Source organism: Pogoniulus pusillus, chromosome 32 (assembly GCF_015220805.1).
Source record: "Pogoniulus pusillus isolate bPogPus1 chromosome 32, bPogPus1.pri, whole genome shotgun sequence".
Lineage (NCBI taxonomy): Eukaryota > Metazoa > Chordata > Aves > Piciformes > Lybiidae > Pogoniulus > Pogoniulus pusillus.
The window spans coordinates 12,793,056-12,808,983 of NC_087295.1; the positions used below are offsets into that span (position 1 = coordinate 12,793,056).

The 15,928-nt window shown below is 47.1% G+C and overlaps 1 protein-coding gene across 6 annotated transcripts in view; it reads right to left on the reverse strand.

Moving 5' to 3' along the window:
- The window catches only part of TNS3 (tensin 3), a 269,285-nt gene that overhangs the window by 132,360 nt on the left and 120,997 nt on the right, over window positions 1–15,928 (reverse strand). For 5 of the 6 annotated variants that reach the window (XM_064169928.1, XM_064169927.1, XM_064169930.1 and 2 more), the window contains exons 4-5: window positions 14,484–14,522; window positions 2,184–2,225 (exon numbers count right to left, since the gene is read on the reverse strand). In XM_064169928.1, the coding sequence (XP_064025998.1) occupies window positions 2,184–2,225; window positions 14,484–14,522 (81 nt within the window). The remainder of the gene's footprint in view (window positions 1–2,183; window positions 2,226–14,483; window positions 14,523–15,928) is intronic. The other variant, XM_064169929.1, reaches the window with a different exon arrangement.

Genomic DNA, 15,928 nt, shown 5'->3' on the forward strand with positions numbered 1-15,928 from the left:
GGCTTGTAATCATCAAGTTTGAAGGACACCTGGATAGAGAGTTCCATCTACCAATCTGCCACAAAAACTAAGCAGGGCAAGAAGATCATCTTCCAACTCATTCACATTCATAAAAGCATCACTGTTCACTGCCTAAAATACCCTGGCACAGTTAGGTCTTCTATGCTCCCTTTTCTCTTACAGAGCAGGCTCTGCTCACTTGCTCCCTGGGATAGGACAAGGAGCACTAGATAGAAGCTGCAGCAAAAGAGGTTCTGCCTCAACACAAAGGAAGATCATCTTCCAACTCATTCACATTCAGAAAAGCATCACTGTTCACTGCCTGAAAGATCCTGGCACAGTTAGGTCTTCTATGCTCCCTTTTCTCTTAGAGAACAGGCTCTGCTCACTTGCTCCCTGAGACAGAACAAGGAGCAACGGATGGAAGCTGCAGCACAAGAGGTTCTGCCTCAACACAAAGGAAGATCAGCTTCCAACTCATTCACATTCAGAAAAGCATCACTGTTCACTGCCTAAAGGATCCTGGCACAGTTAGGTCTTCTATGCTCCCTTTTCTCTTAGAGAACAGGCTCTGCTCACTTGCTCCCTGAGACAGAACAAGGAGCAACGGATGGAAGCTGCAGCAAAAGAGGTTCTGCCTCAACACAAGGGGGAACTTCTTTACTATTAAGGATCACAGAGCACTGGAACAGTCTCCCCAGAGAGGTTTTGGAGTCTCCTTCTCTGGAGACTTTCAAGGCCCATCTGGATGTGTTCCTGTATGACCTAAGCTAGATTGTATGGTCCTGCTCTGGCAGAAGAGTTGGACTTGATCTCTTTGGGTCCCCCCCCAACCCCTGACAGCCTGTGAGCCTATGAACTGAACTTTGTAACAGAGAAGGCATGCCAGACAACATTTTTGCTACTCATGGTTCTTTTTGGGAGAGAACACTGATTGCAGGTAAAATGCAAGTGAGTGGAGGCATGATTATTCTTTTACTTCACACACAATTTCACCTACATCCATACTCACATTTGTACAAGTGTAACATTTCTGAAGCCTTAGCTCTACAAAGTCTCAAGACTAGGAGTTCACAGAGAGCTTGGTGAGGCCAGCACCTGGCCCCAACTAGTGTTGTGTAACAGTGTCTGCCACACACCCAACAGCAACACACCTGCCTGGGTGAGTTAGGGTCATGCCACAGAACCAGTCAGGGGTTGGAAGGGACCTCCAGAGGCCATTGAGTGCAACCCCCTGCCAGAGCAAGATCACCTACAGCAGGACACACAGTGTGCTGGTTTGAGGCCAACTGGAATATTTTTATGAGAGAAATGAGATTATAGGCTGTAAAAAGGAAACAATGCTGATGTCTGCTTCACTCATAGGTTTGCTGGGACATATAAAACCAAGGACACAAACACAGGTAAGAGAGTCTGCATCTGTCAGAGTTCAGTGCCTGTGTTTTCTCCCTGAGCTTCTGCTGCTCTGCACAAACACAGGTAAGAGAGTCTGCATCTGTCAGAGTTCAGTGCCTGTGTTTTCTCCCTGAGCTTCTGCTGCTCTGCTTGGATCTGTGTAACTCAACTATCATTCTGCTTCTAACCCTTCCTTGGTGATCCTCCCATCTCACCTTGCACGTAAAGCAAGCTCTGGGATAAGGTAGAGGGGTGGGAGAAGGTGGAAGGGTGATTGGGAGCCCCTCCTGGGGACTCAGGTTTCTGGGAGGGCTGTTGTGTTTCTGCATTACTTTTTAACTTGTATATTTCAGTCTATAACTGTGTATGCTGTAACTATCTGCTTGTATATTGTGTTAAGCTGTAAAAATAAGCTTCATTCAATTTCCAGAGCTGCTATGTCTAGTCTGGGTGATTTCCAAAGTGGGGGTGGGGGATGGAGAACACCCAAACCATCACAACAGTTGATGGGGATTTTAATATTGCTCTTTATTTCTCCTCTGCTTAATTTAGAAATGAAGGACAAACAGTTCATTTCATTATTCCTGGATACACAGAGGGCAAGTGGGGAACCAGCATAAATCATCCTAATTAAGGGCTAATTTCACACAGCACAGAAACTGAAGTGTGTGCTTTAGACGTGGCTAGCAACAAGCTCTTTGTGAAGATGGAAGACAAATAAGCAGCAACAAAGAGGAAAAACAAATCAAGCCAAGCAAAGGAGAAACACAGAAAGTGAAATTACTTACAGTTCTGGTTACATGGTTTTTAATGGTCTCAGAGTTATTGGCCTGTAAAAGAAGAATGAACAAAACTGACTTTCATTTTCCAGACAGCTTAACTATACTCTACAAAATCACCTCCTAAAGGATGTGCATAACAAATAAATCATTGAGAAGCACACAAGTTCAGCAGCATTAACAACCAAACTATCTTTCAGACAGGCGTAAAGGGTTAACTCTCGTGGGGAGTGGTCTTGAACCTGAGCCCAGGTGGTCCTGACCCCTCCCTGGGGGTGGGTCTGAATCCTACCAGCTGTGGTGCTTAGCCCACCCCTACTTCCTGGCTAAGATCCCTATAAAAGCAGGGGAACAGGCTGCTTCTGTCTCTCTTGTCCTGCCTGACAGCATCACCTTCCTGTTCTTGGTACTCTCTGTTTTACCATGTGGCCATAACCCACAAGGTGGACAAACCCATTGCCATCAAATCTGGTTGTACATACAAGTATTTTGTACCTTGTTTTCCCTTCCCTATACCTTTTGTAACTTCCCTACCTCAAACACCTTTTATTTATTGTTAAACTTTTCTTCTTTTAACTTCCAAATCAAAGTGAGATTATTTATTTGGGTGTGCTTACCTTTCCTCTCCCCACATCTAATTCCTTTTCTCTGGGAAAAAAGGAGGAAGAGAGAAAGGCATCCTATACATTGTTACTGGTTCTATTGTTCATTGTTATTGGTTCTATTGTTCATTGTTATTGGTTCTATTGTTCATTGTTATTGGTTCTATTGTTCATTGTTATTGGTTCTATTAACTACATTTGTTATTGGTTCTATTGTTCACTGTTATTGGTTCTATTAACTATATTTTTATTGGTTCTATTGTTCATTGCTATTGGTTCTATTAACTATATTTTGATTGGTTCTATTTATACATTGTTATTGGTTCTATTGTTCATTGTTATTGGGTCTATTAACTACATTTGTTATTGGTTCTACTGTTCACTGTTATTGGTTCTATTGTTCACTGTTATTGGTTCTATTGTTCACTGTTATTGGTTCTATTGTTCACTGTTATTGGTTCTATTAACCACATTTGTTATTGGTTCTATTGTTCATTGTTACTGGTTCTATTGTTCATTGTTACTGGTTCTATTGTTCATTGTTACTGGTTCTATTGTTCATTGTTACTGGTTCTATTAACCACATTTGTTATTGGTTCTACTGTTCATTGTTATTGGTTCTATTGCTCATTGTTACTGGTTCTATGAACCACATTTGTTATTGGTTCTATTAACCACATTTGTTATTGGTTCTACTGTTCATTGTTATTGGTTCTATTGACTCATTGTAACTGGTTCTATTAACCACATTTGTTATTGGTTCTACTGTTCTTTGTTATTGGCTCTATTAACTACATTTGTTATTGGTTCTACTGACTACATTTGTTAGTGGTTCTATTGACAACATTTGAGTCTCTGGGAAATTTAAATTAGAATTGAAGCAGACAGGTATGGAAAACAAACCAATTTTACAGCATCATCCTGTGTATTCAGGTCTTGCAAGCCAGCACTCAGTGACTGAGGGTGGTCATTCCCAGTTAAAATACATATAGAGATGGGTAGTGCTAACCATGCATTCCCAATTTTCCCAATCTCTCGTTTGGGTTTGGTTTTTTTTTCCATGGAAAAAGACACTTCTGTGGCTATCAAGTGAACTTGCTAGGATTTTTTCTAAGCTCTGTGTAAAATCTGTTTGAGGCTTTAAATCAGACTCAGTTCTATCTGCAGTGGTTTCAAATAAACCTTTTAACCTAAGTAAGCCACTCCATCATGGCTATTAAGCCATGTCTCAAAGTACCTTGTCCACACATTTCTTTAACATCTCCAGGGACGGTGACTCCACCACCTCCCTGGGCAGCCCATTCCAATGCCTGACCACTCTTGCAGTAAATAAAATTTCCTGATATCCAACTTCTTGATTTCAGCCTAGTTCAGAGGCTGGGTTAAAGACCCGTGGACTCATAGAATCAACCAGTTGGAGGAGACCTCCAAGATCATCCAGTCCAACCATGGAATGGTTTGATTTAAAAGGGATCTTAAAGATCATCTAGTTCCAGCCTCTCTACTATGGACATTATGGAAGGGTTTGTGAAGAAGAAACAGAATCCAGATTGGGTCTTAAATGAGGAGCAGAGGAATATTATTCCAACCTTTAGGTGGTTAGACTTTAATGTATAGATGTTAGGAGGAAGTTCTTCACAGAGAGAGTGATTGGCATTGGAATGGGCTGCCCAGGGAGGTGGTGGAGTTGCTGTGCCTGGAGGGGTTGAAGCAAAGCCTGGATGAGGCACTTAGTGCCATGGTCTAGTTGACTGAATAGGGCTGGGTGCTAGGTTGGACTGGATGATCTTGGAGGTCTCTTCCAACCTGGTTGATTCTATGATTCTAAATTATCAGGAAAATCAAACCTGGATGACCCAAAGCAGAGCTTTCCATCAGTACATGTAGTCATTGATAAAGAAGCAATCAGTGTGAAAATGAAGTCACGCAACAGGGAAGTAGAGTGGTTAACACTGGGTAAAAAAAACCCAACCAACAAGATTTGCTAAAGACTAAAAGAGAAAACAAGTCTCTGACTAAACATTTTCCCATTTTTAAGAGAACAGCAGTTATTTTGAGTGCTTTTCATAGTGAAGTGAGAAAACTAAGCAACCCTAAACTAGAGCAGTGCTCTAGGGCAAGAGATACTGCACCAAACAACCATGCATGTTCCCCAAACCACACATTTGCTGGGAGCCCATTCTGAATAGAGCCAATACCTAATGTTCAACTGCATACAAATGCTGCTTCAAAAGACAGCTCAGAAGCCTGTGCAAAGTTCAGCAAGGTTTTGTTCAGAAGACATTAAAGCTCAGCTGTCACAAGATGCATCGCTGCTGTAGCAACGGCACTAACACAGCAGTCAACATCCCTGTGAGCGTTACTCTGAGGAGTGCAAAATCATTTCACAACCTAGAAAATCTTGCATGCAAATTTTACCCAGAACAGGAATTACTGAAATGGTTTGTGGTTAGAAAACTCCCCAGCAAACAAAGATCTTGGGCTGCTGATCAACAGCCAGCTGAAGATGACTCAGAGTATGCCAGGAAGGCCATCAACATCCTGGCTTGGATCAGCACTAGTGGGGCCAGGGGGAGTAGGAAAGTGACCATGGGTCTGTACTCAACACTGGTGAGGCCAGACCTCAAGTACTAGAACTAGAGGCCCTCAATACAAGGACAACATTGAGAGGCTGCAGTGGGGTTGCAGAGAAGGGCAACAAAGCTGGTGAAGGGTTCGGAGAACAGGTCTGGTGAGAATCATAGAATCAACCAGGCTGGAAGAGACCTCCAAGATCATCCAGGCCAACCTAGCACCCAGCCCTATCCAATCAACTAGTCCATGGCACTAAGTGCCTCATCCAGGCTTTGCTTCAACACCTCCAGGCACGGTGCCTCCACCACCTACCTGGGCAGCCCATTCCAATGCCAATCACTCTCTTTGTGAAGAACTTCTTCCTAACATCCAGCCTAGACCTACCCTGGCACAACTTGAGACTGTGTCCCCTTCTTCTGTTGCTGGTTACGTGGGAGAAGAGCCCAACCCCACCTGGCTACAATGTCCCTTCAGATAGTTGTAGACAGTAATAAGATCACCCCTGAGCCTCGTCTTCTGCAGGCTGCACACCCCCAGCTCCCTCAGCCTTTCCTCACAGGATTTGTGCTCCAGGCCCCTCACCAGCTTTGTTGCCCTTCTCTGGACATGTTCCAGCACCTCAACATCTTTCCTGAATTGAGGGGCCCAGAACTGCGAAGAATAACCTCCAGCTGAAGGACCTGGAGTTGTTTAGTCTGAAGAAAAAGGAGGCTGAAGGAAGACCTTATTGCTGTCTATAACTCCCTGAATCATAGACTCATAGAATCAAGCAGGTTGGAAGAGACCACCAAGATCATCCAGACCAACCTAGCACTCAGCCCCAGCCAACCAACCAGACCATGGCACTAAGTGCCTCAGCCAGGCTTTGCTTCAACACCTCCAGGGACAGTGACTCCACCACCTCCCTGGGCAGCCCATTCCAATGCCAATCACTCTCTCTGACAACAACTTCCTTCCAACATCCAGCCCAGACCTCCTCTGGCACAGCTTAAGGCTATGAGGCTTCTGAAAGGAGTCTGGAGTGAAATGGGGATTGGTCTCTTCTCCCTAGTAACAAGATACAGGAAATGCACCAGAATTGGGTATAGGGAAAAAATTCTTCACTGAGAGGGTTCTCAAGTTTTGGAACAGGTTCCCCAGGGAAGAAGTGGAGTCACCATCCCTGGTGGTGTTTCAAAGAGGAAGAGATGTGGTGCTTAAGGGAAGTGCTCTCTTCAACACTTGGCAAGAGCTTAGGATGAGTCCAAAACATATGCAGATCAAACAGTATTTACCATGTATTCTTAAAGCAGAAACCAAAAAGGGCAGGAAAAGAACAGATAAAAACACACACTGAGGTATCTGCAGAACTTTCACTGCTACATTACCACACTGAGGGGCAGCCAAGACTGAAAGTGGTATTGAAACTTCTACAAAGAGCACACCCAAAGATGGGAAAACCATAACTACCTTGATGTGGGTCACAGTTAAGCCTTGACAACAGGTTTTGAGGTGGCTTGACATATGGCTGGTGCCCAGACAAGTGGTGTGCAGGCTGCACTCAGCACCTACTCTTCCAGGACAGCTAAGCAGCCAGAGGCAGGCTGGGTGGGGAATGGCTGAGAGCAGCCCTGAGGAACAGGACCTGGGGGTCTGGGGTGGTGAAAAGCTCAACAGAAGCCTGCAGTGTGAGTGCAGCCCAGACACAACCCTGTGCTGGGCTGCAGCAAGAGCAGTGTGGGCAGCAGGGCAAGGGAGGGGATTCTGCCCCTTGGCTCTGCTCTCCTCAGACCCCATCTGGAGTCCTGTGTGCAGTTCTGCAGCCCCCAACACAAGAAGGACATGGAACTGTTTGAGCCAGGCCAGAGGAGGCCACCAAGACGTCCAGAGGGCTGCAGCAGCTCTGCTATGAGGACAGGCTACAAGAGTTGAGGCTCTGCAGCCTGGAGAAGAGAAGGCTTTGAGGAGACCTTGGAGTGGCCTTCCAGTATCTGAAGGGGGCCTACAGGAAGGCTGGGGAGGGACTATTGACAAGGTCTTGTAATGACAGGATGAGGAGGAATGGGTTTAAACTGGCAGAGGGGAGATTCAGACTAGATGTTAGGAAGAAGTTGTTTGCAGTGAGGGTGGTGAGACACTGGCACAGGTTGCCCAGGGAGGTTGTGGCTGCTCCCTCTCTGGAGGTGTTCAAGGCCAGGTTGGATGAGTCCTTGAGTGACCTGTTCTAGTAGGAGGTGTCCCTGCCTACGGCTGGGGGTTGGAGCTGGATGATCCTTGAGGTCCCTTCCAACCTAGACCATTCTATGGTTCTATGATCCCATTGGGGTTACTGCACACCAGGCAGAATCACAGAATCACACAACTGTTTGGGCTGGAAAAGACCTCTAAGATCATCGAGTCCAAACACTCTCTAACTCTACCAAGTCTGAGGCTAAACCCTGTCCCTCAGCACATTTCTATACCTGTGAAAGACCTCCAAGGGATGGGGATCCAACCACCTTCCTGGACAGCCTGTTCCAGTCTTTGAGAACCCTTTCAGTGAAAAACAGTTCATTTAATTTCCAACCTAACCTTCTTCCTGGTGCAACTTGAGCCCATTTCCTCTGGTCCTATCGTTTTGTTACCTGGGAGAAGAGATCAAATCCCACCAGGCTCCAACCTCCTTTCAGGGAGTTGTAGAGAGCAATGGTGTCTTACCTCAGCCTCCTCCTTCTCCAGACTGAACAACCCCAGTTCCCTGAGGAGAACCAGATCCTTCACCAGCTTTGCTGCCCTTCTATGGATCCACTGTAGCCCTTCAATCTCCTTCTTGTAGTGAGGGCCCCAAAATGGAACCTAGTACTCAAGGTGTGGCCTCACCCATGCTGAGTCCAGAAGGACAACCACTTCCCTGCTCCTGCTGGCCAGACTGTTGCTGATCTAGGCCAGAATGCTGTTGGCCTTCTTCTCCATTATTCCTGATACAGACCAGGATGCGAGGAGGAAGTTGTTGAGCATGAGAGTGGTGAGAGGCTGGAATGGGTTGCCCAGGGAGGTGGTTGAGGCCCCATGGCTGGAGGTGTTTAAGGCCAGGCTGGATGGGGCTCTGGCCAGGTTGATCTACGGTAGGGTGTCCCTGGGCATGGCAGGGGGGCTGGAACTGGCTGATCCTTGTGGTCCCTTCCCACACTGACTGATTCTATGATCCTGTGTTGGTGGCTTCCCTGGCCACCCAGGTACATCCTGGCTAATGTTCAGCCAACTGTCAACTAGCACACTCAGGTCCTTTTCCTCCCACACTATCCCAAACCTGGAACATTCATGGGGTTGTTATGACCCAAGTGCAGGACCTGGCACATGGTCTTGTTGAACCTCACACAACAACCTCTTCCTGGCCAGGTCTCTTTGCAGAACCTTCCTAGGAACCCTCAGGCACATCAATACTCCCATCCAATTTAGTGTCAACTGCAAACATACTGAATGTGCACTCAGTAGCCAGGTGGGGTTGGGCTCTTCTGCCAGGCAACCAGCAACAGAACAAGGGGGGACAGCCTCAAGCTGTGCCAGGGGAGGTCTAGGTTGGATGCTAGGAGGAAGTTCTTGCTAGAGAGAGTGATTGGTATTGGAATGGGCTGCTCAGAGAGGTGGTGTTGAAGAAAAGTCTGGATGAGGCACTTAGTGCCATGGTCTGGTTGGCTGGATAGGGCTGGGTGCTAGGTTGGGCTGGATGAGCTTGGAGGTCTCTTCCAACCTGCTTGATTCTGTGGTTCCATGAAATCCTGGAGACAAAAGCAAGTCTATCATTGCACCAAAAGTGGAGACAAGGAAGAAGAGGTCCATTTGATGTTTCCCATTGTAACAGACAGTTATGAACTGTGATGCTTAAATGGCTGCAGCACAGCTATGCAGAATTCCTTGGGAACCAGCTGGGGGAAAAAATACTTCTTTTTTCTTAAGAGGAGAGAAAAAAGAAGAAAGGTTATAAAGGTTAAATCAGAAATTTTCCTGGTAAAGATCACTACTAAACCATGCCTTCAAATTGACAAGCCATGCAGTGATAAGGACCATTCAATCAATCAAGTAATGCTCAGAGGTTCAGGCCTTCAGGCCACATTTCATTACCACAAGACATCTGGCAGGCTATGGGAATGGCCTCTGAGGAATTAAGCTTTCATTTCCTTCATTCTTTTCAAAGATACACTATCATGAAGGAAGGGGAGAAAATAATTCAGTGGAAACTTACTGCCCTCTTGAAACTGTCCAAGAATACTTGCTGGGATCTATAAATGACCTCAAAAATAATATCCTTCTATTTGCCCTCCTTTTGTTTTTATCTTTTTAAAGTAACAGATGAAATGAAAAGGATGTGGAGATGCTGGAGTGTATCCAGAGAAGGGCCACAAGGATGCTCAGAGGACTGCAGCAGCTCTGCTGTGAGCACAGACTGAAAGAGTTGGGGCTGTGCAGGCTGCAGAAGAGGAGGCTCCCAGGTGACCTTCCAGGATCTGAAGGGAACCTACAAAGTTGGGGAGGGACTTTTTAGGCTGTCAGGGAGTGACAGGACCGGGAGGAATGGAGCAAAGCTGGAGGTGAGGATGTTCAGGCTGGAGGTGAGGAGGAAGTTGTTGAGCATGAGAGTGGTGAGAGGCTGGAATGGGTTGCCCAGGGAGGTGGTTGAGGCTCCATGGCTGGAGGTGTTTAAGACCAGGCTGGATGGGGCTGTGGGCAGCCTGCTCTAGGGTAGGGTGTCCCTGGGCATGGCAGGGGGGTTGGAACTGGCTGCTCCTTGTGGTCCCTTCCAACCCTGACTGATTCTATGACTCTATTTGGAGTTTCAAGGTGTGGCCTAAACCTTCTCTTCTGTTTTGCAGCACTAGAGGAAAAAAAATTTAAGAAAAAAAAAAGTGCAGTTGTTAAAAAATCTTTCTTTTAATTAAAACTACTGACTTTAAACAGAAATCAACTGAGTAGCTGTCAATCCCTCAAAATCAGATCCAACCACTCCAGCACAGGCTGTTCAAACAGATACCTCATCCTTGGTTGTTAGCAGATTTCAGGAGTACTGTTATACAAGCTAAGTGAGCTCATGTGTGACTACAGCTTGCTTTTTTCCCCCCTGTTTTAAAAGTCTTTGGGTCATGCTATATAATCATGCAATGAAAATCCACTGCAGCAAACAACCCACTGCTTCTTCACGAACTAAAATGAAGTGCACCAGAATGGGTCACTTTTGCTAAACATCTGACTTGAATTAAGAGAGCTGGATTAAGGTCAACCCCTTTCTCCAGGAAGAGGAATGTGCTTGACAACATAAAGTAAGTAGTTTTAGAACACTTCCCAGCAGCTGGTTTATATTTTATCACCTGAAACTCCTAACAGCTGCATTGGGCTGATATATGGAGGGTCTCAATGTCATCACAAAGCTTCAAGATGCATGGCTCATGAGAAGTGGGAAGAAAGGGCCTCTCTAGAAACAGACATCCAAGCTGAAAATAATCAATAAACCCCACATTCCAAAGAAAAAGAGCATCTGTGAGGTTTATCAGGCTTCAACAGTCTCCCAACAAATATGCCACTGGGAGTTTAAACACAGTTCTTGCTGTAAGGAAAGCAAAGCAGGCAGCTATTGCATTGGCTAAATAGCTGAGAGGCCTGTAGCACTGATTTAGAGCAGGCATGTGCATTGTTTCTTGATGGAGAATTAAAAGGTTGGAATTCTTTGGCTCAGAGAAACAAGGATAAGTCCAGGGCTCAGCAGCAAACTGAGATGCAACAAAGGTTTTGGTTAGTTTGAAAAGATCACCTCCCTCCCTAGTATTCAAAGATGTCAAATAGTTATTCTTGACATCCTCAGTATTTTGCACTCAAAATAGTTGTTAAAAGGAATTGCTTACAGCTAATACTGTCACAGATTATCCTACTTCAGAACAGCAGAGCTCTTCAATAAACATAGGAAATCCATTTGTGCATAGAGCAGACTCCTAATCTAAACATGTCACCACAAACTCAGGCTGGCTGAAGAGTACAGAGAGCAAGTCCTGAGAAGGACTTGGGGTGCTAAGTGATGAGAAGCTCAATGTGAGCCAGCAATGTGCTCTCACAGCCTAGAGCCAGCTGTGTCTTGGACTGCATCCCCAGCAGCACAGGCAGCAGGTTGAGGGAGAGAGGAGATTCTTCTGAGAGCCCATCTGGAGTACTGTCCAGCTGTGGAAACCCCAACACAAGAAGGACATGGAATTGTTAGAGCAGCTCTAGTGGGGGACAGAAAGATGATCAGAGGGCTGCAGCACCTCCCCTATGGAGACAGGCTGAGAACAGTTCAGACAGGCTGAGTTCACCCTGCAGCAGAAAAGGCTTCAGAGAGACCACAGAGAGCAGTCTCACAGGATTTGAAGAGGGTTGGGAGGGACTTTCACAAAGACATGGAGTGACAGTACAAGAGGTAATGACTTCAAACTGGAGGAAGCTGGATTTAGATTAAATGTGAGAAAGAAACTGTTCTCCGTGAGCACAGAGAGGCACTGGAACAGGCTTCCCAGAGAAGCCATGGAGGCTCCAAGCCTACAAAGTGTTGAAAGCCAGGTTGGATGGGGCCTTGAGCAACCTGGTCTAGTAGATGTCCCTGCCTGTGGCAGAGGATTGGAACTAGATGATCTTTAAGGCCTCTTCCAACCCAAACCATTCTCTGACTTCACACCCAAAGCAAACCACATTGCTCAATCTCACACTCAGAAATTGCACACTATGTAATGGAAATATTTCACTTACAGTTTTCCCTGCAAGAGATTTCAACAGAATTTCACTGTCTTCTGCCTAGAACCAGTAAATGTTTTGTCCAAGGACTGTAGACACCTTTGGCTACAGCCCAGAAAGCCAAACAGAGCCTGGGCTGCGTCAGGAGAAGTGTGGCCAGCAGGGCCAGGGAGGTGATTCTTCCCCTCCACTCTGTTCTGCTGAGACATCACCTGCAGTACTGCATCCAGTTCTGGAGCCCCCATTGCAAGAAGGATGTGGAGAAGCTGGAATGTACCCAGAGCAGGGCCAGGAGGATGCTCAGAGGGCTGCAGCAGCTCTGCTGTGAGCACAGAATGAAAGAGTTGGGGTTGTTGAGTCTGGAGAAGAGGAGGCTCCCAGGTGACCTTCTTGTGGCCTTCCAGGATCTGAAGGGGGCCACAAAAAAGCTGGGGAGGGACTTTTGAGGCTGTCAGGGAGTGACAGGACCGGGAGGAATGGAGCAAAGCTGGAGGTGAGGATGTTCAGGCTGGAGGTGAGGAGGAAGTTGTTGAGCATGAGAGTGGTGAGAGGCTGGAATGGGTTGCCCAGGGAGGTGGTTGAGGCCCCATGGCTGGAGGTGTTTAAGGCCAGGCTGGCTGAGGCTGTGGGCAGCCTGCTCAAGGGTAGGGTGTCCCTGGGCATGGCAGGGAGGTTGGAACTGGCTGCTCCTTGTGGTCCCTTCCAACCCTGACTGATTCTATGATACTACATACATGCTAGTAAATGAGTAAAGGTTTTGTTCAAGGACTGAAGACACCTTTGGCTACATACATGCTAGTAAACTAAAATGCAGTTTGGTCACTTCTGCCATTCAGGCTGTTCACCTGTCAGCTGGTGAGCTGCAGAGGCTGCAGTCATTTGGGCCCACACTGCCAGCATCACTCTATGTTCACAGTTCACATAAACCATGTTTAACCAGGATTATTAACGGTAATGACAGATGTGTCTAGTTTTGGGCTCCTCAGTTCAAGAGAGATGTTGAGGTACTGGAATGTGTCCAGAGAAGGGCAGCAAAGCTGGTGAGAGGCCTGGAGCACAAAGCCTATGATCAAAGGCTAAGAGAGTTGGGGTTGTTTAGCCTGGAGAAGAGGAGGCTGAGGAGTGACTTCATTGCTCTCTACAGCTACCTGAAAGGAGGCTGTAGGCAGGTGGGGGTTGGTCTCTTCTCCCAGGCAACCAGCAACAGAACAAGGGGACACAGTCTCAAGTTGTGGCAGGGGAGGTCTAGACTGGATGTTAGGAGGAAGTTGTTGTCAGAGAGAGTGATTGGCATTGGAATGGGCTGCCCAGGGAGGTGGTGGAGTCACCATCCCTGGAGGTGTTGAAGCAAAGCCTGGCTGGGGCACTTAGTGCCACGGTCTGGTTGGCTGGCTAGGGCTGGGTGCTAGGTTGGACTGGCTGAGCTTGGAGGTCTCTTCCAACCTGGTTGATTCTATGCTAACATATCCCACAGGTTGTTGTATGTTTGAAGTTGCTGCTGAATCACAATGGCAAACCTTCCATGTCACAACCAACAGTCAGGTCATGTGCACAAGACAAAAGAAACAGCCAGCAGGGCTGCCAGCATCCATCAAACACTGTGAGCTGCAGATGTCAAAGGGGGCTGTTCTCTGGGTATAATTTTAGCAGTAATGCCATGCAGGATCCTCAGACTCTGACGTGGGTCAGTTAAAAAAACCTCCCTGGGTCAGAATTAGGAAAGACCTCCCCTGAGTTGCTATTCACATTCCTCAGAATACCACCAATCACTGGTTTTAGGTTTCCAGCCTTTCTCTTAACTTCCTCTCTCCCACCATAAACAAAATAACAACAGGCCCAGACGCAGTGTCTGCCATTTGTGCTGTCAGACTGACATGAGCCGTTGGTATGTTCAAACAATTAATGTCTCTGGTTTGCATTTCAAGCACACAGGCAGCAGCAGATAAAGCAGGATGGGCTAGTACAGACGGCTGCTGCACAAGCAGGTCATCCAGCCCAGTTTAAGGATCATAGAATCAACCAGGTTGGAAGAGACCTCCAAGATCATCCAGCCCAACCTAGCACCCAGCCCTAGCCAGTCAACCAGACCATGGCACTAAGTGCCTCATCCAGGCTTGGCTTCAACACCTCCAAGCACAGCAACTCCACCACCTCCCTGGGCAGCCCATTCCAAAGGCAAATCACTCTCTCTGTGAAGAACGTTTCACCTAGTTAATCCTTAGCCTTGCAAAATGCTCATAAAACAACCAGCAGGACACAGTTAACAAGCTTTAGGAACAGACTCCTGATGTGCCAAGCCCTCAGAGGGGAAAGGCTATGGCACAATACTGAAATAGCAAGAGATTATGGGAGGCTGCAGCAACAACCTAACCTAGAACTTATTAAAACCTGATGGATGGCAGCAGTGCCAAAATACACTTACCAGTTCGTAGTTGCTTGGCAAAAAGCAGGGTGTCACCACCTGGAACCAAAAATAATAGCAAAGTAAGAACAACAACTACTTCCCATGCAGATAACCCCATCACATTGACTGAGCTCCCTCAAACCCAAACAGAACCAGAGGGGCACAGTGCAGACCAGGTATAGATCTAATGGGTCCATGGCTGCCTTACTGCCTGTGAGGTGCTACCATCAGCTCAGTGCTAACTCAGTGCTCTGCTCACATGCTGTCTCCAGAGACACATGCTGAAGAGCAATGTCACCCCTCTGTCACACATGCAGGGTAACACAGAGGGCCCCCATGCCATGTTGTCCTTTGCAACATTCCTCTAATGCCACCTCAGTTCCAGTGAATCACAGAATCACAGAATCAAGCAGGCTGGAAGAGACCTCCAAGCTCAGCCAGGCCAACCTAGCACCCAACCCTAGCCAATCAACCAGACCATGGCACTAAGTGCCTCATCCAGGCTTTTCTTGAACACCTCCAGGGATGGTGCCTCCACCACCTCCCTGGGCAGCCCATTCCAATGCCAATCACTCTCTCTGACAACAACTTCCTCCTAATCACCGAGCCTAGACCTTCCCTGGCACAACTCCAGGCTGTGTCCCCTTGTTCTGTTGCTGCTTGCCTGGCAGAAGAGACCAACCCCACCTGGCTACAGCCTCCATTCAGGTAGCTGTAGACAGCAATGAGCTCTGCCCTGAGCCTCCTCTTCTGCAGGCTGCACACCCCCAGCTCCCTCAGCCTCTCCTCATAGGCTTTGTGCTCCAGGCCCTTCACCAGCTTTGTTGCCCTTCTCTGGACACCTTCCAGCACCTCAACATCTCTCTTGAATTGAGGAGCCCAGAACTGGACACAGCACTCAAGGGGTGGCCTGAGCAGAGCTGAGCACAGGGGCAGAATAACCTCCCTTGTCCTGCTGCCCACACTGCTCCTGATCCAGCCCAGGATGCCATTGGCCCTCTTGGCCACCTGGGCACATACCTGGTTCACCTTCAGCCTTCTATCTACCGGTACCCCCAGGTCTCTTTCTGCCTGGCCACTCTGTCCCCAGCCTGCAGCACTGCTTGGGGTTGTTGTATAAAGAAGTACTCTCCTTTTCAACTAATCATAGAATCATAGAGTCAACCAGGTTGGAAGAGACCTCCAAGCTCACCCAGTGCACCCTAGCACCCATCCCTGTCCAATCAGCATAGAAATCTAGAACTTTAGCAGCTCTCAATTCCTTATCCTTGTTCTGGATGTATTTTATGGAGCGTGGGCCAAGTCAAGCCAGCAGAAAAGGTATTTTGTGGACTCATACAGTTTCAGAGGCTTGGCCTCTTCCCATGGACAACATAATCTGTATACATCAAGTCAAAGTAAGCCACAACGATTTTGTTTGACTATTCAAAAGGCAAAACACAAAGAAAGCCAGAAAAATCATG